The 23,478-nt window shown below is 33.7% G+C and overlaps 9 protein-coding genes and 1 non-coding gene across 10 annotated transcripts; 5 read left to right on the top strand and 5 right to left on the bottom strand.

Annotated features, from left to right (window-relative positions):
- The first annotated feature begins 568 nt into the window (after positions 1 to 568).
- Positions 569 to 2,336, top strand: Tsp_01652 (hypothetical protein). The gene is made up of 6 exons (XM_003377394.1): positions 569 to 792; positions 1,240 to 1,258; positions 1,320 to 1,370; positions 1,492 to 1,527; positions 1,625 to 1,762; positions 2,142 to 2,336. Exons 1-6 carry the CDS (start codon positions 569 to 571, stop codon positions 2,334 to 2,336), a joined length of 663 nt encoding a protein of 220 aa, XP_003377442.1.
- A 306-nt stretch (positions 2,337 to 2,642) lies between these two features.
- Positions 2,643 to 3,129, top strand: Tsp_01651 (hypothetical protein). The gene is made up of 2 exons (XM_003377395.1): positions 2,643 to 2,734; positions 2,829 to 3,129. The coding sequence occupies exons 1-2, from the start codon at positions 2,643 to 2,645 to the stop codon at positions 3,127 to 3,129; spliced, it is 393 nt and encodes a 130-aa protein (XP_003377443.1).
- A 259-nt stretch (positions 3,130 to 3,388) lies between these two features.
- Tsp_01650 (conserved hypothetical protein) lies at positions 3,389 to 4,825 on the bottom strand. The gene is made up of 4 exons (XM_003377396.1): positions 4,720 to 4,825; positions 3,930 to 4,629; positions 3,669 to 3,857; positions 3,389 to 3,539 (listed from the first exon to the last, which is right to left on the bottom strand). The coding sequence occupies exons 1-4, from the start codon at positions 4,823 to 4,825 to the stop codon at positions 3,389 to 3,391; spliced, it is 1,146 nt and encodes a 381-aa protein (XP_003377444.1).
- A 1,050-nt stretch (positions 4,826 to 5,875) lies between these two features.
- On the bottom strand, positions 5,876 to 6,656 carry Tsp_01649 (myosin-2 essential light chain). The gene is made up of 3 exons (XM_003377397.1): positions 6,392 to 6,656; positions 6,059 to 6,223; positions 5,876 to 5,987 (listed from the first exon to the last, which is right to left on the bottom strand). The coding sequence occupies exons 1-3, from the start codon at positions 6,654 to 6,656 to the stop codon at positions 5,881 to 5,883; spliced, it is 537 nt and encodes a 178-aa protein (XP_003377445.1). The 3' UTR covers positions 5,876 to 5,880.
- Positions 6,657 to 7,914: 1,258 nt separating this feature from the next.
- Tsp_01648 lies at positions 7,915 to 7,987 on the bottom strand. Its single transcript has one exon. It is a non-coding gene; the product is annotated as a tRNA-Arg (tRNA).
- A 1,334-nt stretch (positions 7,988 to 9,321) lies between these two features.
- Positions 9,322 to 10,158, top strand: Tsp_01647 (hypothetical protein). The gene is made up of 3 exons (XM_003377398.1): positions 9,322 to 9,378; positions 9,419 to 9,610; positions 9,682 to 10,158. The coding sequence occupies exons 1-3, from the start codon at positions 9,322 to 9,324 to the stop codon at positions 10,156 to 10,158; spliced, it is 726 nt and encodes a 241-aa protein (XP_003377446.1).
- Positions 10,159 to 11,768: 1,610 nt separating this feature from the next.
- On the top strand, positions 11,769 to 16,319 carry Tsp_01646 (putative TBC domain protein). The gene is made up of 17 exons (XM_003377399.1): positions 11,769 to 11,964; positions 12,151 to 12,223; positions 12,272 to 12,386; positions 12,506 to 12,579; positions 12,632 to 12,709; positions 12,911 to 12,992; positions 13,181 to 13,245; positions 14,122 to 14,212; positions 14,302 to 14,499; positions 14,589 to 14,766; positions 14,839 to 14,922; positions 14,977 to 15,044; positions 15,184 to 15,379; positions 15,580 to 15,740; positions 15,800 to 15,942; positions 16,005 to 16,164; positions 16,230 to 16,319. The coding sequence occupies exons 1-17, from the start codon at positions 11,769 to 11,771 to the stop codon at positions 16,317 to 16,319; spliced, it is 2,052 nt and encodes a 683-aa protein (XP_003377447.1).
- A 242-nt stretch (positions 16,320 to 16,561) lies between these two features.
- On the bottom strand, positions 16,562 to 17,012 carry Tsp_01645 (hypothetical protein). Its single transcript, XM_003377400.1, is given in 2 exon segments — positions 16,562 to 16,741; positions 16,758 to 17,012. The coding sequence occupies 2 exon segments, from the start codon at positions 17,010 to 17,012 to the stop codon at positions 16,562 to 16,564; spliced, it is 435 nt and encodes a 144-aa protein (XP_003377448.1).
- A 4,056-nt stretch (positions 17,013 to 21,068) lies between these two features.
- Tsp_01644 (hypothetical protein) lies at positions 21,069 to 21,841 on the top strand. Its single transcript, XM_003377401.1, has 3 exons — positions 21,069 to 21,104; positions 21,253 to 21,447; positions 21,641 to 21,841. The coding sequence occupies exons 1-3, from the start codon at positions 21,069 to 21,071 to the stop codon at positions 21,839 to 21,841; spliced, it is 432 nt and encodes a 143-aa protein (XP_003377449.1).
- A 26-nt stretch (positions 21,842 to 21,867) lies between these two features.
- Positions 21,868 to 22,809, bottom strand: Tsp_01643 (UDP-N-acetylglucosamine--peptide N-acetylglucosaminyltransferase subunit). Its single transcript, XM_003377402.1, has 4 exons — positions 22,701 to 22,809; positions 22,450 to 22,668; positions 22,136 to 22,232; positions 21,868 to 21,907 (listed from the first exon to the last, which is right to left on the bottom strand). The coding sequence occupies exons 1-4, from the start codon at positions 22,807 to 22,809 to the stop codon at positions 21,868 to 21,870; spliced, it is 465 nt and encodes a 154-aa protein (XP_003377450.1).
- Between the last annotated feature and the right edge of the window lie 669 nt (positions 22,810 to 23,478).

Here is a 23,478-nt window from a genome sequence, read left to right on the forward strand (position 1 = left end):
AGTATGTATATTTTATTTAAACGTTGTGAAAACTACCAATTAATTAATCTTTTTACTTGAAATGTATACATAAAATCATATTTTATTTATTAAAGAATAGTGAAAAGTTGGTATTTGTGATTGCGTGTGATAAGAAATCCAGTGCAGAACATTGTTATGAAATGTAAAAATCAACTAATTGCGAAAAATGCTGTAACTGTTCTGAAATATTTAAGTAGCTTTGTTTTCTTTTTCAGTGGTATAATTTATGATGAATGTGCAGTATTTCAAAAATTTTCTGGATCAGGTGAATCATCGTCATCTGTTTTGCTATTTTCTCGATTCTCATAACACTCAAGGCAAAAGTACATATCATTTATATTATGAAACTGAAATACGAAAAATACACATAAGCGAATAAATCTAAGTAATCAAGAGCTCATTACCGAAGTGTGAATTGTATCTTTGCAAATCTCGCACTGAATACAGAACTTGTGATGCAGACAACCATAGATGAGGACACCCTCTTCGAATTTTACTGGTAAGTCGCATTTTGCGCACAACGGAAGGTACATGTCACTGTAGCAGAATGAACAATAGCGAGCATTGCCGACGGTTCTGTATTCAGTATTCACAGGTTGAGTGCAATTATTGCATATCATGCAACACTGATGGTAGAACTTGCCGTTGTCGAGTACAGCTTGCAAGCCAAATATCTTCCCTTTACACAGGCCACAGTATTGCACATATCCTGGTGGAATTTTCACTTGACGCAACGTTCCCTTTGCCGGCACTTCGTTTACAAAGAAATCTGTAGAAAATTTGTTCAATTATTATCTCACGTAGGGTTTTTATAATTTTGTATAATGATTTTTGAAAAAATTTACTCATCAACTCAAAAATACGATGACAGTGATAGATCAAAAATCAAAACGATTGAAATTCTGATGAAAGATTTAAGTAGACTTACTGTGATCGGTCTTCTCAGCCATGTTTCATTTGAAATTTCAAGCTCGTTCTGATTGAAAGACATCCAACATGAAATGCAGAAAGGAACTTTAAACAATTTTCGCATATTTTAAAATACACTTAAATGTAAACAAAACAGTTGCATAATTTGTATTTGATTTGAGTTTTAAAGTTCATACAAGGGGTAGGAAACTTAGCAACTTGATCGTTTGATTGTTGTTGTTGTAATTTTGATTTCAATTTCTTTTAAGCGATGTGCATACATTTAAATTATTTCATTAATTAATTCAGGAACATGAACAATGAACAAGTGTGAGAAATCGAAATTGATCTGTTTGTAAGCGCATTAGTTTCATGCAACTTTTTTCCAGCCTCTGCTTGAAGAACGTTTTCAACAGCGACTACTTCGAACACGATGTCTTGTGAGCATCTTTTGCTTTTGCATATTTAAAAACCATCGACTCGCATATTGATTTATTAATTTTTTTTATCATACTGAATTGTTTGTGTTTTTTCTTGTTTTTTTTTCTCTTTCGCTTTCAGTGGACTGTTCGCTGCGCTGATGCAAATTGTGCAACCGTTTTATTTTCAAGATGAAGACGGTCGCGTGAGTTCATTTATGGAAAATGTAGTGAACGAATGAATTGATTGCAAAAATTATCCCACTGTTTTTCAGTGTAAAACGAAAAAACAGCTCAACGATATTGCTAGCAAGTGCCCGTTGATGGTAAAGTTGCAAGGCGTTACTGATTCGTTGAAGCACGTCGATTTTCCACTTTACAATCATCTACAGTGCTTGGATATTCCAGTCGAGGTTTATGGCATGTAAGTTCCAAGTTGAAATTCAATTTCTCTCTCTCTGTGTGTGTGTCAGTGATTTTCTCTATTCACATCAATTAGACGCTGGTTTCGACTTCTTTTCGGACGTGAGTTTTTCATAGAAGATTTGTTCGTAATTTGGGATATAATCTTCGCCGACGGCCCTCCGTACAGTATAATCGAGTGTTTTTCTGTGGCGATGCTTTGTTACATCAGTGACATCCGTATGTCAAATTGCTATCTTATTCTTGTTTTCATGTAAATTAATTATTGAAGTTCTTCGTTCGGATTACATGGGCTGTTTGAAAATTTTGATGAAATATCCATCGGTTGAAGATATTTTTCAATTAATCTCCATAGCGGTGTTTCTTCAGACGAGGGTGAGCATTGTGTTTGTTTGTTTGTTTGTTTGTTTGTTGAGCAATTTTAATCTTCCATACTGTGTCTCCAATGAAGATAGACGATTACTTGCACAGCAGTGCTTTCGCCAGACACGTCGACGTGGTCTGCAGTCGACCAGCGGAATCGAACAAAACCCTGCGGAAAAGTTATCTGCCGTTTTCGTTTAATATTTTTCCAAGAAAAAACAATTCCGATTCCTCCTCCACCTCCTCCTCCTCTCTGGCTGGTAAAAGCAGACAAATTTATTTATTTTCTGTTGATATGTTTGTTCTGTTCAGAGAAATTAAAAAAACGCTACCAACGACAATCCGACGATGCAGTGGTGAATAGGAGACCAATTTTTCCATCGAACAGAGCAAACAGCAGTAAAAGCAGCAGATCTTCCGCTTCTTCTTCTTCCGAATGTGTCACTTCTACTGAAGTGGGATTGCACCGATATTTGTGGATAATTTTCCCAATTTCCAGGGTCACTTATGCTTTCAGGAAATTTTGGTGAAAGAGAAAATTCGCCAACTCCAAGCCGGCATCATGCTGAACGCTTCGAAACAGCTCGACGATTACGCAGGTTTGTCTTTTGTCAATTTGAGGAAAGTTCCAGTGAATAATTTCCATCGGTTGATCAGCGGATAACACAGTTGTCGTTCGCTTGTTCATTTCAGACTACCTCGACCAGGTGACCAGAGAAGGTGCAGTCGTTGCGGATACGGGAGCGTTGGTGAACATCAGCGCCGGCTTGAGGAACGTGTCGGCCCTGTTGAGGGACAATTTCTCTTCGCCGGCCAGGCGGCACAATCGACCGCCGGTGCCACGAGCCCAACATCCACGGCCACGGATTGTAGAAACGCCGAACATGCGGTCGATGGATTTTGCCATCGAAATGGGAAAAGAGTCGATACCGGTGGACGAAGCGTTTCAGATCGACGAGACATTTTTGTCGACTCGTTTGAAGAGAGAAAATGAACTAGTTGAACTGAGGCGAAATCAAAGTTGAATCAAAGATTCTGTATTTTCAAAATTTACATTTACCTTCAGTACACACAGTGTACAATTTAAGGCACATCTAAGAAATGAAGCAATTTATTTTCCCATACAACAACGTGTGCACATTGTCTCCTGTGAGGTATCATATGATATCGTTGTGCATGTAGAGGATTATCAAATTGTAAAATAAAACAAAATACAGAATGTTGTTTAAAGAAAAAACTAATTTCGCTGTTATTCAGGAAGTGTTGAAGGAGTTGTCACTTCCGGCAATTACACGAAACAACGATCGTTTCTTATTCACCATTACATTATCAGCGCTGCTACTTGGTGGCGGGACAACGCTAACGACATTGGATACGCCTGTAGAACTAGAATTACCTTGTTCTCTAAAACTTGTATCGCTGGACGTTTTAGCCAACAGATTTTCTATTCTTATCGTCGACGTCGTCGTCGTCGTCGTTGTTCCTGCTGCTGCTGCTGTTGCTGTTGCTGCTGCTGCTACTACTACTGGTGACGGTTGTGCTGTCGTTTGAAGTGCTGCTGTAGTCGTTGCTGCTGCTATTGCTGTTATATCCCTCAAAATTAAAGGTCGAATTGTAATCGGCGTCATCGCTGGTACAGGCGACGATGAAGTAGATCTTATCGTTGCAACACCAGATGGATAACGAATCACCGCGACGTTGGTTTTTGTAGTCGGTGGACGGCTAAAATTTAAAATGTTTCCCTATCAAGCTGAATTAGCATGCGTGAATATGTGTTGTTTTTTGTTTTCTTACGTGGATGAAGAACTGCTGGCCGTTGATGGTACAGTGATATGTTTTGAAGCTTGCAGTTTGCTCTGGTTGATCCGAAAATTCGGCTGCAACAAACAGTGCCGTTCCGACGGAAGTGCAATGCAGCGTTCGTCTTTAACTGTTGGGAAAGGTTGCGAATTTTTCTCTTTCGCTAATGTTTTCCGGGTATTATAGGAAGTTTGAGAGGCTTCAAAAATATCTTTGAAAATTAAACTCTTCGCCAACTGGAGGTCAGACTTCGTGATCATTGTACGATTGGCCAACTTGGCATACTGTCGACCGTCCGTCAGCAATTTTCCCACGTAATTCTGAACCCAAGAAACCAACCTGGAACGTAACTCTTGGTCGGCGTCCAAGTCGCTTTCACTCTTACCCAACAGTTCACGTATCCATCGTTCATCTGGTTTGAACAAACTTGAACCAGTTGAGCTGCTTTTCGCTTCTAAAGTCTGCTTTTCGAACGACGATGAATCTTCACTGCCATCCGAAAGCAATTTCATGCGACTGCATGTGTTTTTACCAAATGTTAACGCCGCTTCAGAAAGAAACCCATCCTCTTCTTCCACAGCAGATCCTTCCATTTCTTCTGTCGTGCTAATTTCCTCTGTCGAATCGAACAGATCTGCACCGTGTGACACAGAACCGCTTTCGCGGGAAAAGCGTCCTCTGCTCGTCATTGTCACTTCAATCAGAAATTATGCCTCTGAACCAAATTAAGGCAATGCAAAATTCTAAATCGTAATTTCATAATGAAAAAAAGAAAGCCACCAACTTAACACTGAATGAACTCCTGAATCTTGGAGTTCGAACATAACGATACTTCGAAAAAGTATCTGGAACAAGAATAATCTTTTCTCAAACAACAAATTAATAAACATCTGTTATAACTGAAACTGAAAACAATATATTTATTTATTTATGTTTAGAAATTTGTTAAATACTGAGAAAAATAACTGCTAATTTCACAGTTGTTTTTGCATTATTTCATTCGTGCTCAAGTTTCAACAAAGAACATTTTAAAACAATATAAAAAAATTCACTGAACTGTATGTAAAGCAAAGTTAAGAACATTGCAACATCATCAAACAAAATAATTATCACTATTTTGAAAATAAAAAGATAATTATAGTTTAAAAAATAAAAATTAAACTTATATCATATCAAATGACAAAACTGTAAACATTATGCAAAATTTAAAAAAATATAATTACAAAAATATATTACAGTAAGAATGGTTAATCAAGGATCACATATGTAGCAAAAGATTATCATAATGAAATGCACTTGTAACATTTCAAGTAATTTATTTTTCATAATCATTTTTACATTTATTAAACACTCCATATATTTAATCACATACTAATTTAATCATTTTCAATATTTCAAATTAAATAAATACTATTTTGAAGAACGTCGAAGCACTCACTGTATGTGCAAACTAAATTACGCATTGTTAAATTCAAAATTTGTTTAAATACACAACTGTTTTCTTTCATAAAAATATAATAAACACATTTTGTACTTCATTATTTCAATGCCTGTCATTATTAATACAGAATGAAGTAATGCATATCAATAATATTTACACAATTTATTTAACCTTGATAGGAATGATCATCAGAAAGCAAATTTAAAACTGTGAGTATAAATTTTTTCTATGATTGTAAGCTTGTTCCAATGAATAAAAGTAACATATAAATAACAGTACTTTCTAATTCATCAAAACTTCATCAAAAATCTGGTCATTTTCAAATTTAATTGGATTGTATTCAGAATATAAGTGATACAAATTGATTATTGATGTATTAAAAATTCAGATCACTCTTCGAGTGACTTATTAAACACTAAAAATCAACGTTTCCACATGTAAAAATGATTTGAATATGTAGGAGGATCATTAAATAGGAGAATGGGATGGTTAAAAATAAACAATTTATGAATTCATAATATAGCGAACAAAATCAGCAATGTTGACATTACCATCCGAATCTTCTTGACCTTGTAAAAGTTGATCGACCTCTTCATCTGTCAAACGTTCTCCTACAAATGACAGAACGATTAAGAATAAAAATCTTGAAAAAACTAGATAGTCTAGCCATAATGCGTCCTACCCAAATGAGTAAGCAAGTGGCGCAGCTCTGCAACGCTGATGAAACCGTTACCTTCTTTGTCGAAGTGAGACAAACCTTCGATAAATTTATCACCACTTTGCGGTTCTTTGTTTTTCATTACTGTATGCAAAATTGGAAGAAAATCTTCAAAAGTTATTCGCGACTCTAAAACATAAAAGTAACTAATAAAACTAAATGAACAAACCGCTTGGAATTTGACATTATAATTCAAATATACCATGCAATTAAATTTCTCTTAGATCCTTTAAATAGTTTGGGAAATTTTTACATTTTCTATAATAAAAGATTGCAGTGATGTTTATTCATTAATACCTGGAGTAGGCCAGTTAGCACAACATTTTTTAATTTCTTCATTGGTTGGATTCTGCCCCAATGAACGCAAAACATCACCAACTTGGGTTACGCTAATTCGCTCATCACCTTTCGTGTCAAAGTAAGCGAATACTTCACGAGCTTCTAAAAATAAGAAAAAGTAAGAAGATACTTCTATAACAATATGATGAAGATAACAATAGAGACTAGCATTATTGTACAGTGACAACTTTATGTAAAAATAATTCTCTGACGATTCAAACATTCCGCAGCTAAAATAAATCAGTTAAGGTAAAAAATTTTAAACCTACCATTCAGAGAATCTTCCATTATTTACTTAACGAGTTTACTACTTTCCAAGAACCAGTACTAACTTGTTAGAATGCAATCTCGTAAAAGTTACGGTACCAATTACATGATAATCAAGTAAAGTTGTTCTATATTGCATTCTATTTAAAAAATGTACAACAGAATTGAAACTTCTAGGTTTAAATTTTATGTACCTCACGTTATTTTGTAAAAAATTAAAATTAAATAAACGTAAGGTTAGAAAACAGTTTGTGCTGTTTTCGTATCGTTGCTTAACCTTTGTCCTTCCATATCGGTGAGTTATACTAAAGCTTGCTGTTCAGTTGGTTGTTAAATTATTCATGTTTTCATGCAGTAAGAGAGTGACCACAGAGGTGGATTAACAAGGAACTATGAGAATAGTACAGTTATGCGCTTAAATGTGACAAAAAAGATAATTTTTGATGGTTGGAAAACAACTTCCAAATGAAAAAAGCATGTCACCTTTAAAATTGTAGCAGATGAAATAAAACCTATTTGTATCTTTTAAGACCAGAAAAGTCATACGGTGTCAGAAGACTCAAAAACCGCATGGAAGTTTTCTCAATTAATACACATTGTCATTGTTCTATAAATGTTGAGCAAAGATTTTTCTATTTTTATTACTTAAATGAAATAATGAAAAAGCAGTTAAATAGGCGATGCAATTATAATATTGATTACCGAAAATTCTTTAAGTAAAAACGAATGTAACGTGGAAAAAATTTCAGTTAAGTGAATTTACCAACATAGTTAAACTTTAATTTGAATATAAATGAAAAAGAAAATATTGCAAAAATGAGAACATTTTCTACAGTATTATTGTTTTTTTAAAGAAAAATTATTTTAAAAGTTATGAGATTTTCAAATAAAACTATTTTGACTAGAGTGGGCAATTTGATTGCTTTTGACAAGTGAAATATATAAAGTGAAGCATTTGATTAATATGCAGTTGTTTGTTTAAAAGTAGTCCATAAAAGTAAACAATTGTCTTTTTTTCAAGTTGCTTTCTTTGTATAATTTATTTTAGTATTGACAGTGTGAACAATGTTCCACTTGGTTTTTAGTAATTTAGTTCGACTTGATGGAATTATTTGCATTGCAATTGTTTTCGAAAAATGTTTCAACATTACAAATAATGTTCTTTATATCATGAAACTGAATAAAACACAGCGGATATACTTCGTATGTAAAGTTACCGATGGCGGGACTCGAACCCGCAATCTCCGGCTCCGGAGGCCGGCGCCTTATCCATTAGGCCACATCGGCTTCGAAATTCTGTTTCCTAAAGTGGATATTTAAATAAATAATCAATAATTATTTAAAATTTCAATGCACACATAAATGTGCTTTAAAATGACCACCGTTTATTTAAAAAATGATGCAACTGCAAGTCAGTGGTGATCGATAAATGCACTGAATAAAAACAGTTTTCTGTCACTTATTTAAGAAAAAGTTTATATAATATTTTAATTGTTTATTCAAAATCTTCTTCATATAATTGTTACAACATGCAGAATGATTTCTTATAATTGTTACAGCCTACAGCAATTTGTAAAATAAAAAGAAATGTTTTAGATATTGCGCGAAATGTAATGCAAAATTTTTAATTAATGAAAGCAACTAGATGAATCCATCAATTTTGCAGAAATCATTACAAATGAAAAAGAAGAACACTGTTGTAGGCCACGTCTAACAAATTGCATTGCTTTTGCCCACTTTGTCATACTGAATTTTCGATTTTTCCATTGCATCATTATACAACTCTACTGGACCGAGACTTTTTCTCACTATCAAATGCAGTTTCATACTCACTTTCGGTTTTGGTTTAAACATTTGCCGCTACTATTTTACCTCATTAAAAATAGTAATAAAAAGGTTTTCATTCATAAGATTTTGATTCATTTTTCGAAGATGAGACTGAAAAGAACATTGAGCAATTTTAGTATTTCGCTCTTTAATTCGAAAAATTTGCGTAAATAAAGATTTTTGAAATGTAATGCATAAAAAAATTTCAGAGGTTCATTCACTAAAAATCAGAAGAACAAAGTACAAAAATGACTGCATTGTTAATAATGAATATTACTACATTCTGCAATTCATGAATTGTTCTTCGACAATGTAACTGCTAATTTTTACAGCTGAAACGAATTAACATTACCAGAAATGAAACCATAATAACGTCTTATAGTAAAAATTTAAACTGTTGAAAGAAACAAATACCTAACCTCTTGCCAACCGCTGTACTTTACATAATGATAATGAAGATTAGACAATTAATTTCACTAAAGTAACTATTATTATTTATGCGAAAAATGTTTTTCTTATTCATTTTAAAATAAAAATTAGCAATTATAATTTATTGTTTATGTCGACGACGGAAATGGGAATACTGTCGTCAACGATAGAGAACCTGCGAGTCAGTGGAACCTGCGATTGCGTACTGTGGTGACGCATGAGCAGTAAGAAAGATTTTGCTGAAAGTTGTGGGTTTGTCGTTTGTTTGGAAGATTGCCTTTAGTGTGTTTTGTTTGGTTGTGCTATATTGAGTTATTCACCGCCCCATTGACCGCCGGCGATTGAAGTTGCGAAATCCAGCCGAAATGCTACGAATTTTATCACCACTGAAGCAGAGGAATACAGAATCAACCCGTCAAACAGTTCCACTGAAGGGACTGAGACCCTGGGCGTTTATGATAGATTAAACGTCAACTGAAGCCCTTCCACCCGTTATTGAAACATTTCCGAGGTCACACCGTCCAAGTGTTAGGTGCGGCATTCCTTACGGTCGAATACGGCTTTTTCAACAGGCCACTGCATGCTTTGGTCGTTAAGGGAAGGCGGTATAGTCTGCTGGGAAGGAACTGGTTCGAACCATTGGACATTCGATTGGTGAGAATGCACAACGTGACGCCAAATTCAATAGAAAACCTGATTGAAGAGTACGCCGAATTGTTCTCCAGCACCCTAGATACCGTGAAGGGACCACCAGTGGTACTCCATATTGGCGGATCAGTACCACTGATACAGAAAAGCGCCCGACGAGTGCCATTGGCACTCGGGTTCGTATATTTGAGGAATTGGAGCGCCTAGTGGAGCAGGACATTTTAGAGCCTGTCCAGCATACTGCATGGATCACGCCGATTGTGCTGGTAATCAAAGACGACGGTAGCATGAGAATTTATGGCAAGTGTACCGTGAACAAAGCGTTGCAGAAAGTTCTCTATCAAGTATCTGCTGTTAATGATATCTTGGCTACCTTAAAGAAAGGAAGAATTTTCGCGAAATTGGATTTGACACGGGCGTATCAACAATTGCTGGTCGATGAAGCCTCGGCTGAGCTGCAAACGATTATAACGCACAATAGAGCCTTTAAATCATGGTCGTATCGAATGGCTTGTTACAAAGCCTTTGATTTATTACGAACCAACTTCACATGAGATGGTAATACTGTTTGGTCAACTTGCTTAGGGTGTTTTTGCCACACCAGTAAAGGAGCAGGATAATCGTCTTTCTCTTTGGCTGTCGGTGATGAGTGTATGCTGTTAATACGCATTTTGGACCACATAATTTGTAATAGATGAGTTCATACTTCTTTCTCTAGAATACTGTAACCGATTGATGAATTTAATCATCATGACTTTGACTATACACAAGAAGATTCAGCTCGACTTTTATGATGAATGGATGATATTGAGATGTAACGCAATCTATAACATAATGTGAGAAGAATGGTCGAATGAAGAGAAGGAATTCTTTGTACAGCTTGATGTTATGAGTGAAATATCTAGTTGCTTGGAACTGTCACAGTGAGCTAGAGCTAGTGTCGTCCTTGTCACTACTGGCGAAGAAGAGCACGATAACGCGAGCAAGCATGTATATGAATATTTGACTCAATTACTTCGATATAGTCAGTTTGTGATCTGGCGCATCTTATTATGCAGGATGCATACATACAAACTGATGCATGCATTGAGTGTTTCAAAACAGCTTCGACATTTGGATGCCTTGTCCGCACAGACGAGTATAATACACTTCAACTATTGCAGAGCCTTTAAATCGAAATGACTGCAGTTCGATATCGCCTCAGCCTTTAACGGAGATTTATGGACACATTTATCGATTGGGTAATAGCATATATTTGACCCTGCCAAACAAGATGTGAAGAAATACAAGAGGTCATGTGTGTGGCATCCACACAGATGTACAAAATAGATATTAAAGATCGTCGATGGGGAAAAGCAACACCAAGTGTACCAATGAGCGTGGCGCGTTACGCCTTAAATGCACAACATCCAGTTTGGATCCTCCGCTAAATGAACTTTGTTATCGTCGCATGACCTTATCTAGGGAAGAACTGCATGGCCAGGTCATGTGTCACCACTGACATTGTTAATTTTCTTTGTACATCAATTTACCAAGTACTGTATGTATATTATATTATTAGTTTTCACTAATTTCATCGTGTGTATTGTTGTCTGTCAAATAAATCTACCGTTACAATATTTTTTTTTCTTTTGATTACATTTTCAGCTGCAGACGAGTATAAATACATCAGTGAGTGCGCAAAAATGCAGCAGTGATAAAGTAAATACAAAGAATTATACAATGATAGCTTATATATATAACAATACGTAAAAAGAACAACGTGACAAATTTTCGACTTATTTCTCTTGTCTTTTATTCTTTGACATTTCTTTTATTCTTTTATTCTTTGACATTTGTTCGATATAAAGTTATTAAGGAAATCTGTCATCGTGTTTTGGTATTTGAGAAATTACGTTTTGCATTGACTGCTGAAGTATGTTTTATTGTTTTTATCAACTTAAGCGTAGATTGCAATTGAAATAACTTGAAAATCTTTAGCAACAGTATGAAAGTAAAGTTAGAATAAAATTTTTTGAGGTTATAATTAAATTTTACGTTTTCATTCACCGCGGTTTATCTTGCATTTATTCAATTTTTATTTAATGGACAACTTATGGTTCAATGATACGATGTATCACATTTCTATTTGCTTTCAGGTGGTTTTTTTATATTAGCATTTTAAATGGGCGCTCTTGAGGATGGTTACTTTGGCGTTTGCTCCTTCATGAGCCGCACGAACTGCTGCTCAGGAGAATGCGGACCAAATGGCTTGCCTCTTACACCACCATCAATAGCAATTATTGGTCGATTCCAGTTTTTGACATCTTTACGGCATCCAAATCTTTGTCAATATTTGGACATTCAGCGTGGAAAATTTGGTAATAATAAAATATGTTATTTTTTGATTATTCGATAAAGCAACTACAATTTAACATATATTTTGATAAATTTTTTATTTCTGTTTCAAAGTGTTACAGAGTGAGGAAGCTGTTGAACAATTTGACATTTTTTGTATAGAAAGTTGATATGATTTTGAAATGACTGATATGCATTTTTTTATCTAGATCGTATTTTTGTCATCTCTGAACATTACTGCAAATGTGTACATGATGTCGTGAATGAGAATAAACGCAAAAGGTTAGCTTTGAAGTGAACGTATGAAATGTAAAGTATGTTTTGTTTCAGATTTGAATTACTTCCAAAAATTGCTTATGAAACTCTATCTGCTTTGCAATATTTGCACAACTGTCAGATTTGTCATCGCTATTTGTCCGGTGAAAACGTTCTCATCAATGAAAAAGTAAGCGAATTTTCATTGCTATTTTTGGCAATTGAAGTTCTGTATTTTGATTTGAAATATTTTGCACTATTTTGTATAAAGTAAAAATTATTTTAAACCGTTTCATTGCTCGTTAACAGGGAACAGTTCGCTTGTCAAATTATGGTCTTTATTACATGACAGACAGTGGCAGAAATGTGCCTTTTGATATTCAGTATGTTTAAAATGAGATGTTTTTTTTCTGAAAATATTTAGGCTTTTTGTAGGCATGCAGTGTACTCAGCACCTGAAGTTTATGTATCGGATATGAATTGTCAGCCTACAGGTCCAAAAGGTGACATATGGTCAGTTGGTTTGATGCTTTTAGAATTAGTATTGGTATGGATAATAAATGCATTTTCTTTTGGTTAAATTCCAGATAATTTTCAATTTCAGGGATTTGTTTTGTTTCACACGAAACTATCAAAACCTCAGTCTCTTCTCCGATTTTGGCTTAATCTTATCAGTAAATTATTGCTTTGGTGATTCAGTTTCCATATTTACAGTTATACTTTAGGGAAGGAGCCTGTGCTTGATTCTTTATTATTACATTTTCAAGAATCAACAAAATGGATATCTGAGAATGAGGTGTGTGCATTTTTATTATTAAAAAATTGGAATTTTATTATTTTTGTAATTACTCTATTTAAGTAAACTGCTTTAGATAAGAAAAAAATACACTTGCTTTAAATGTACTTGCTTTAATTGCTAGTTATGCCATGTAAATATTATTCTTTCGATTTTGACTAAAATTTGTGACCTTTAATGAATTTTAGGATCCAAATTTAGCTGATATCCTACAATTGATTTCGAATTCCTTGACTTTGAAGCCTTCAGCTCGGTATGTGATTGTTGTATTTTTTGTTTTACAATATACAAATTTTGTTCACTGATATATTTATTGCAGTATGGAAAAGTCATATTTTCTTTCTAAATAGAAAACGTTTAATTGCGAAACTAATATTGTTACTTTTTCCTTACAGACCTTCGGCTGAAGAACTTCTAGAATTTTCAATATTTAACAAATTTTCTATAGTATGTTATTATTTATGGCGTCATGATTAATATTTAATTAATGGAGCTGTGATCTTATTGTTGCTAGAACGAAACTCCGCCTTGCTTGGGAAACGTTTTTTTCGCCGGTCATTTTTCAAAAACTGAAAAATTGAATAGCATGGTCGACTTAAGTAATCAAGAAAAAAATATTTATATATTTCTTATGTGAAATTTTCTTTGCTTAAGATTACATGCGATTTTCACAAGAACCATTCCGATTGAGGCCAGTTGAAGAAATATATTTTTTATGGAAATTATCCGGCAGTACAGCAGAAGCCACATTGTCCAAGAAGAAAATTATCCAACATCTGCCACCTCTGCTTTGTCTTCCTGAGTAATTTTGTTTTTCAAAATTATTAAATAATAATAATAATAATAAATTGTTGGTTAGTGTGATATTTTATGATTTTCAAATGGTTGGCCATGAAAAAGAGCGTGTTCAAATTGTCGATTTGAAAATATATCCGCTGACAATGAACAATTTAATTAACGTAAGTGTAAAGGAAAGAAAATGGCAAAAGTGATTTTTATCTTTTTGCAGAAATTGTCATCATTGAATTGCTTCTTCTATTGGCCTCTTTTTGAAACTGAGTTAATTTTTCCATTTTTACAGTAATTAAATTTGTATTCATTTTTGAAAATTGTATTCTATTATCTGCAGATTGCCGGGGTTGGATGAAAGTTTCCAATTTGCTAATCCAGGAATTGAACACTTGGCTGTCGTTGTCAAAGAAAAAGATGTCATTTATCAGGTCGAATATACACAAATTTCCATTTATTCAGTTTCTGTATTATGTAAAATTTTTTTATTATTGAAATTGTTTTAATGAATAAAGTTTAGTTGCGTCGGATGGCAGTACTGCACCGTTGTTTAGAAGCATTTCCATACACGAAAGACAAGCTTGTTGTTGAAGCCAGATCAGATGTACCTCCTCTGTATCGTGGATACATTTGGACTGCGTTGCTCGATGTGCCCTGCACTATTGATTACAAGTATGCAAGTATTGATAAAGAAAGTCCAACGGCTGCAGATCGTCAGGTTTTGCTGATTGTTGATTAATTAATCTAGTGTCATGTTAATTTGTTTAACTGTAAATTGCATTCCACATTTGATGCTTTGATTTGCAGATTGAGGTGGATATACCTCGATGTCACCAGTACGATGAATTACTCTCATCCCCTACAGCTCATGAGAAATTTAAAAGAATAATCAAAGCATGGATTGTTTCTCACCCCCATTACGTCTATTGGCAAGGATTGGACTCCTTGTGTGCACCATTTTTGCATCTCAATTTTTCCAACGAATGTTTGTTTTTATTTTTTTCTTTGTTACATTAAAAGAAAAAGAAATAATAATGCCATTAAAATTGTTTTTTAGCATTAGCTTATGGATGCTTAAGTTCTTTCATTGATAATTTTCTCAAAGACTTTTTTCTCAAAGACAATTCAGAAGTGATGCAAGGTTAATGATGAGAATTGTTTTATTTTTTGCAATTGTTTGACGTTTTCATTTCAGAATATCTTGGAGTTTTCAAAATGCTAATTGCCTTTTACAACGCTAAACTGTACAATCACTTGTCGAAGGTAAATTTCCAACCAGAGGTATGTTGCAATTGAGCTTTGGATTTCCAAATTCAACAAAAAAAATACTTTCATTTGATTTAGCTTTATGCCATACCATGGTTTTTGACAATGTTCGCACGTGAGTGAAATTTTCTTTCAGTTTACTATTGGAAAATTAAATCGGTTGCATTTAGATGTATTGCCATTGCATAAATTGTTTCACGTTTGGGATGTGCTTTTGCTTGGTGGCAACGCTTTTCCACTCTGCATTGGAGCTGCTGTGCTGTGCGATATGGAAGATCGTCTTTTGCACTGTGAATTCAACGAATGCATTATTTTATTTTCAGATGTTCCAGGTAGTTAATTTGAATTGTTGTTGTCGTGTTTATTATAATTTTTTAAAATAAATATCCAAATGAATAATTTAAGAGTATAATATAAAACGCTATTCTAAATAAAAAAATTGTGCATTGATATCATATTTTGTGTATTTCTTATATAGATGTCAATCATTCTATTGTTAATTGGGAATAGATTATTTGTTAATTTGTTTTAGAAATTAATGTGGAAAATTGCCTGAAGAAAGCACTAGAAATTTACCAATTAGCACCGAAGACGTTGCTTTATCAGCGTCGATTATCCGCTGTTTTTGTTAATGGAAAATCGAATTGCAGATTGGATCCGTTTAGTTTCACTCTTCAAGTGGGCACTCAGTTGGTATGGTGGTTGAGCAGAAAAACATTATCATCAGTGATTCAGTCGATTGTTGATTTTAGGGTTTGCATTTAGAGGAAGTGGACAGTGACAGCGTTGCACCGTGTCCAGAAATTTGTGCCGAAGAGATGCTTTTTCTGTCTGAAAGAAAAAAAAATGACGTTAACAATTCATTGATCATTGTTGATATCCGTGATAAAGAAGAGTATGCAGATGAATAGTTTTTTCGTTTATATTTTAAAACTTTTACAATTACTTTTTTTTCAGTTTTGACCATTATTCTATTCCTGGGAGTATTAATATTCCTTACAATTCCGCTTTCGAAGATGGCAATTTTCTTTTGCCATCAATGTTGAAAAATCTACTAAACAAGCATTATTACATGACAGTGATTGTTGGAAGTGGGTATGATTTGAAAGCAAGACAGGTGCAATTGAAAAGATAGTTTGTTTAAAGTTGAAACTTTTACAATTTTGCTAATTTTAATTTCAGTTCACATTGTTGCTCGTTGGTCTGAACTATTCGAGAATTTGCTTGTTGCACAGAGGCATTGAAGTGCTGTGGGAGAGAAAGAATTCGTAATATTTCAAAATCCTTTTCAAATCAGCCAGTATTTTAATAGTGGTTCAGATTATTATTGAAATTGTTGAGCTGTGAATTTCGCTATATTACTCATGTCTTCTGTGAATATGTTAATTTGTTCAGTATTATTTTTGTTTTCAATTTGAATGATTTGAAATTAAAAGTTTGAATTGTTTGTTGTGCATCTTGTGTTTCGCTGAATTTCATAAATTATTCAAAGATCAACTGTATTTTTGTCCCAGTCATGTATTTTTTGATATTTTTGGCTTTGTTTTCTGTGGTATCTGTGGTGGCTGTTTGTTGATCAAAGCAAAACACTGATGCTCCAACTTCGTGACCCCTGGATATTGCCATTCTTGATAGCAGATCTTTTCGAGTTTTACGTAACGTTCCCACAACACTTGTTCTGTTGGCCAACAGATCTTCAACTAATTATACGTTGGTGAAAAAGTTGTTCATTATGATGTCTCTTCTTTTTCCACACCAGGGTAGAAGAACTAAGCGCTTCACAAGAGCGGCCGTATTCACTGGTGCTCTCTGGCCTGGTTGTTTACCTACGTTAAATTCACTCGCCGGGGAGTATGGGATTTTCGTATCACAGTACCAAAATATCTTTATGCTGCACTGTCCAGGCTTTAATGGGAAGTGTTGACGAAATGGTGCTTCGTCCAAATGTTGGCACCAGCTGCTCATCAGCGATTAAAGAAACGGAAGGCTTGTGCTGCTATTTCAAATTTGTCTAGAAGCATAACGTATAAAAAAACGTGAATCAACATAAGAGTTGTTTTTTTCACATTTTTTGCTACGTAAAGACTTAACAATTATTTTAATTAATTGATTTTTGATTAAAAAGATATAAACTAGCTTAATACAATGTGTTTAGAAAAATTTACAAAGAATTGAGATTATTCAACTGCTTTGCACGTGGAGAGTCATCTCAGGAAAAAGCTATTGTACAGTTGTATATATATATATATATATATATATATATATATATATATATATATATATATATATACATGTTGAAGTGAAAAATAATAGTGCCTTATGTAAATATAAATAAATATATATATGTTGCTAAAAGGTTAATGTTGCTTAAATTAGATTTCATGGGAACTTTGAAAAGCCAGAGTGACAGTAATGTCACTTTTAACTGGCTTAAGTCCTTTACTGAACAGAATTCAACAGATTGAAGGGATCTTTCCTGCAGCTAGAGAAGTATTAAACAGCTAATAACAATGCAGCTGATGCTGTCACTTTTTGAAGCAAACTAGAGAATGCGAATTATGGTGGAATGGACCAAAAGAAGGTTTGAAAGTAATTCAAAAAAATCAGAATTACCTTCAAAAAATGATTACGGTGTTTTTTTATAATGGGAAAAGAAAAATAAAAGAAAGAGGCACGAAATGATTGACAGTAGGATAAAGATTTTAAAACAATTTGAATCAATAATTTATAAAAATTTGAATGTTGAAACATTCTATCACATTGTACTGTAATGCGGTTTACGTTTAGAGCAAAGGAGAATTGCAAAAAATGGATGCCATTTCACTGACTGACGAAGTAATTATAGCAAACAACTTTTGGTTTCGATCAGGGCAGTAATTGATGCTTGAGAAAGGGGTGCTGAGAAAAAAGAAATCTTTGTCGTATTGGTTTTCCTTGTCTAATTGCTCATTGATTCAAACTCTTCAGTTGTGATTAAGATTTGACGGTCCAATAAAATAGCGTGGGTAAAGACCAATGAGAGAAAAGCGGGACCGAGTAGTACCAAACCCTTGAGAAATATTCATGCAATTAATATTTTTCATAGTCGTTTAAATACAATCCTGCAAAGTCCTTTGTCATAATAAGGAAGCTCAACGGCTTGGTCACATCAGCAGAACACTGAGTAGTGCAGTGTTTCTCAACCAGGAGGGCGTAGGAAAGTTCCAAAGAGAGATTGTGGGAAGTAAGAAATTTTGGTCCTGCAGAGGTGCTCGAAATTCAATTTGGTCTACTTCCGGCTAAATGTTTGCCCCCTTTTCTTTCTGGTCATCTTAGTTTTAGCTTAACAGCTTCTGTTGTGCACAATTTATCATTTCCTATTATAAAATCGCTTATCAGAATTCAACCTTTTTAATGAGACGTGAATAATTTCTGACAGAGGCCTATGCATCATATTCATCAAACTCATAGAACAAGACCGTGCTTTGTCTAAATGACTTAAACAAGTAAGGCGGTGAAAAATTCACCTGAAGTTGATCATCACATTTTTTTATTCTTTCCTTCATTCACCATCGCGGCAACACTAATTTTTGCTGTCATATGTAGGCATATTTTCTGTTTATTTATTTCAGTTAACCTGACATATCTTGCAGATATTTTTGGAGCACTGAATTCACTGAATTTGAAACTTTAAGGGGCAAACGCAAATGGGATAGTTCACAACGATATTGTTCAAAGCTTTATTGCCAAAATTTCTTCATGGTTAAAATAAGTTCAATTAAAAAATTTTACACGGCTCTCAAGACTCAACGAGCGTTTCAATGATAAATGTCTTAGCAAATATTTAAAAAGAAAAATGAAAGCGCACCTTACAAGACTACAATATGAATTTTTCACTATTTTCCTGACGTAGAACCTGAAAACCTGATCTATATACTTGTGAGAAATTCATCATTAGTTAATGTCGAACAACTTCCACACGATCTTCAAGAAGTAGCCATTGAATCACAATTCAACGTCCTAGCTAAAGATAGCTTTGAAGGTATGCCTTAGAAAGCATTTTGGTAAAATTGCAAGTTGAATATTCTAAAATAATTTCACAAATCTTACGTATATTGGTTCCCTTCTCCACAGCGCACTTTTGTGAAACGGGATTCATAGGGCTCATGACACTTAATATGCAGCATCGCAACAGGCTAAACGTTGAATGCGACTTCCGTCGTACCTTATTGCCCACTTCTCGAAGAATACACAACATCGTCACAAATAAGTATTGTCAATACTCTCATTAATTTTTATTTTGAATCATTCAGGAATGGTTCACTGTAAAAACTAGTTAGCTTGATGCAGCCATGAAGCAAAGATTTGCACTGCGTACACAGAACACATACACCACTACTTTTCTTATAGGGGGGCATTAACTGTACAACTTTTATTAAGGGGGGGGGGAGCAGACACGGGCTGAGAACCACTGGACTACTGTCACCACTACATCAAATTAAAAAGCTAAGTATGCCAAAAATAAGCACGTCTTTATTTACAATTTACAATAAAAATAAGAGCTGTTTAAAAAATAAGGAAGCGCATTGCACCATGAGCTTCTGTTTTGCTTTCATCGATTCAGAAAGTCAATAAAGCACACCACCTTCATCAAGGCAAGCTCTAACCACCTCTCAGGGATTCAATTATTTTCATTTTCATACGTGAAACAAGCCGTTCAATGCATTGTGTTTCCGATTTTAGTAAAATTATTGACATGCAACGTAGATTTTTTCTTATAACATATCCAAACTCATTTAAAAATATAGGAAAATTTTCTGTAATAATTACAATTTTATTTATCATAAATGAATTCACGTTATACACAGCATGCTGCAAGATTAATATTTGCTTCATATGCTAAAACAGTTCTTGTTTGTTTTAACCTTCAAAGATGTTTGTGATTTGGAAAGGAAAATATGCAACATTTCCTATTTGAATTTTGCAGCCGTCAGTGTTTATGCATATGCATGAGTAACTGCAGAAACTGCAGTTACGGAAGATAATAAAGTTTTCAAAAATTACAAATTGTATTTTCTTTACATTTGTTATTCGAATTTTCCAGAATTTTTAATTTTCATGAAATGTTTTTCCAGTATGTGAAATGTGGTTTTTGCGGATGGCACAAGAGCCAAATAAAATTCATTTATACCATATCTTTTACATCAGAACTTTTGTTTGAAAAAAATACATGCAATTATTTAAATAAATGATTAATAATATTTACTAAATTATCATAAATAGCTTTGAAAGTGAATAAATCACATTCTCTAAAATAGGGAAATGCAGTGTACAATGAAGATTCGTCATCGTTTCATCGAATCATAAAAAAATAATAATAATAGTAATAACAATAATAATGAACACGATACTCCCATGAAGCCCAACTTTCATGCTGGCTGATGAAAAAATTTGAAATAATTTTGAATGAAAAAGTTATTAAAATAAATTGCTCATAATGCATTTATTTGCACTGAAAAAGCAGCACTGCCATGGTCAGTCGAGCATGCAGAAATAGTCAAAAAATATTTTCCAAGACCACATTGTTGTGTAATACAAAAATTTAATTTGTTCAAATTTAAAAAATATTTTCAACAATTTTGTTTAACAAAATATATTTTTCATTGCATTTTACAAAGCTTTTTATGAAATAATAGAGTTGTTCATGTATTAAGATGTTTGTTATTTTGATTATGACGTCAAGAGATCTAGATTTTTTAGTTCTTCTAACTTTAAATATTGAGCTAATTACGTTTTCAAAGTAGGATTTTTACTGTTCAATCTTAAACATACTAAATGCAGCATATGACTTCATTTTGATTAAGCAATTGTTTATTAAGTAAATGTGAAATGCAGATGATGCCACAATTTAAAATTAAACAAAAATGCGACAATTGTTTGAACATATTTTATCAATGCAAATAAATGAAAATGACTTTGAATGAATTTCCACATATATATATTCCACTTGTGAAATGAATTATCAAAATTGAACAGAGAAAAATGTATTATTTCTTGCTGCTTCTTTTAATCACAGGCGTGAGTACTTTTTTCATAAGCTTTATTTTGCTCATTTTTATTCAATAGTGAGTGAACAGAAATAATGAACCACTCTTGCTAAATAAAAAATTTATAAATATTCAAAAATGAGCAACTGTTACAGTAATAGCAATTTTTGTTTTTTCAGGTAAATGCCAGTGGGAGTCACAGAAGCTTTTTAGATGCAGAATATGCTTGGCTTCTTCAAAATAATCAAGCAATGATAGAACCAAACGCAAGAAGTGGAGATATTCCGGAAAGTGTAATAGTTCTGGAACCGCGAGTGGTTCCTTCAAATGTTGTCCCAGCACCACCAAGGGAATTTCAAAACAGAGCTGAAAAGGTAAAGGCATAAATTAACATTATTACGTCGTTTCATTATATATCATTATATATTATTATATTTTTGAAAAAATGCATATCATTTATAATACCATTTTCATCTTCCTTCTGCAGATAGAGTTATTGGTTATCTGAATTTGTAATGATATAAAAACACCAACTACGCATGTTTCATATGGTAAATCATATTATAGGAGACTGTGACACATAGTCCTGATGGTGACTTCACTGACGCAGAATACAAATGGCTCCTTGAAAATGGGAAATTGATAACAGAAGACCAAGTGCGTGATCATATGGACATTCCGGATTCCATACTTATCCGTCCAAGGAGAAACATTACCGAAGATGTGATACCTGTACCACCTGCAAGATATCAGCAACGTGAAAAGTGATAATGCCTTTTGATGATAATTCGCCCTCAATTAAACAAGACGACACGGAACGGTGACGTAATAATCCTATATTGAAAATGTTTTGAAATTGTGCAACATTGAATGTGAAAATTTTTTTTCCTTACAGTAAATCTTTTTCCCACCAGAAAACTTGCAAAAAAATTGAAATTCGAAAAAATACAGAATAATTTCCTTAAAGAGATTAAAAAGTGATTCAAACAAATGTAAAATATGATAATAACAATATTCACACAATTGAGTTTCAAAAAATAAAATGATAATAATAATAATAACCCTCCGCAGGTCAAGTGGGGTACATTTTGTAACTCACCACTGTTTTTGGCAAATATCTCTGCCGCATTGCTTTGTTTTACGTCAGATTTTTTTATAGCTAAATTTTATACAGTTCTACACGATATGAAATTTTTTCAAGCTCATATGATTAGTAGATCAGGAATTATAGCGGTTTTTTGTTGGGGTCTATTTTGTTCCCCACCTAATCTCTTGTGATCTGGACTTTTCACCATTATTTGGAAATTAAGTCACACTGCAAACTAAGTCACAGCTTTCCAAAAAATACCTGAAATCATTTATCATTCCAATAAAACCAAATACGGAGTAGACATTGTCGACTATATGATTCAGGAGTATACATGCAGCAGGATAACTTGCCGATGGCCACTCTGGCTGTTCATGAACATCCTGGACACTGCAGCACTGAATGTTCACGTTATACCGACTTTCATGCATTCTAACTGGATGAAAATGAAGAAAGACACCAGACGGATGTTTCAGCAGTTGGCGTCTGCATTGGTGCGACCGCATGTCTAGCACAGAATCAACACAATCACAAATCTACCGTGCAATGTTCTGAGGGCTGCACGAACACTTGAAATCACCCGTGAACAGCTCAGAGAGGAAGAACAGTCCTCATCATCAGTGGGAAGATAGCGTAGAAGATGTAGCATCTGCCTGAGAAAAAATGACCCGAAAACAGATTTCCAATGCTCCATCTGCCGAAGTGGGTATGCAGACAGCAGCAATTAGGGAAACATTGCGTAGATATAAGGAACTTAACAAATTTCCTGCGGTTTCATTTTTGTGTATAATAATATTGATAAAACTACTGATCAGATCTAAGAAATTCGTTTTACTTTAAGCTAAACTGACTCGGTTTAATGCGTGTGCACTATTGAACATTTTAAAGACCTTGTTCAAAAGTTTGCTTTCTATTAATCTGTTTCTTAATTTGATAAAGTTAAATATAAGTTTAAATTGAATTATAAAAGTTAAAATTAAAATATAAGTTTAAATTAAAGTATAAATTGAATTTAGAAGTTACGGATGCTTTTAGTAAGAAAGATCAGGTAGATTCACCATTTCACTGAATTTCATTAAATAATTAATTGTAATTAATTTCACCACATAAATATCATAAAATAGTAAAGCTTTGAATATCACAAAACTGACCATTAAAAAGAAATCAAAATTTGGCAAATAGCTTGAATTACAATGACAACCAGTAAAAATTTAGGTTTGCGACAACGAATAAAACTCATCGCAACAACAACTAATGAAATTTAGCCGGCATGAAAACCAATGAAATTTAAAGCTAATGAAATGTCGAGCGGCGTGCC

Source organism: Trichinella spiralis, assembly GCF_000181795.1.
Source record: "Trichinella spiralis strain ISS 195 chromosome Unknown Scfld4, whole genome shotgun sequence".
In the NCBI taxonomy this organism is placed as follows: domain Eukaryota; kingdom Metazoa; phylum Nematoda; class Enoplea; order Trichinellida; family Trichinellidae; genus Trichinella; species Trichinella spiralis.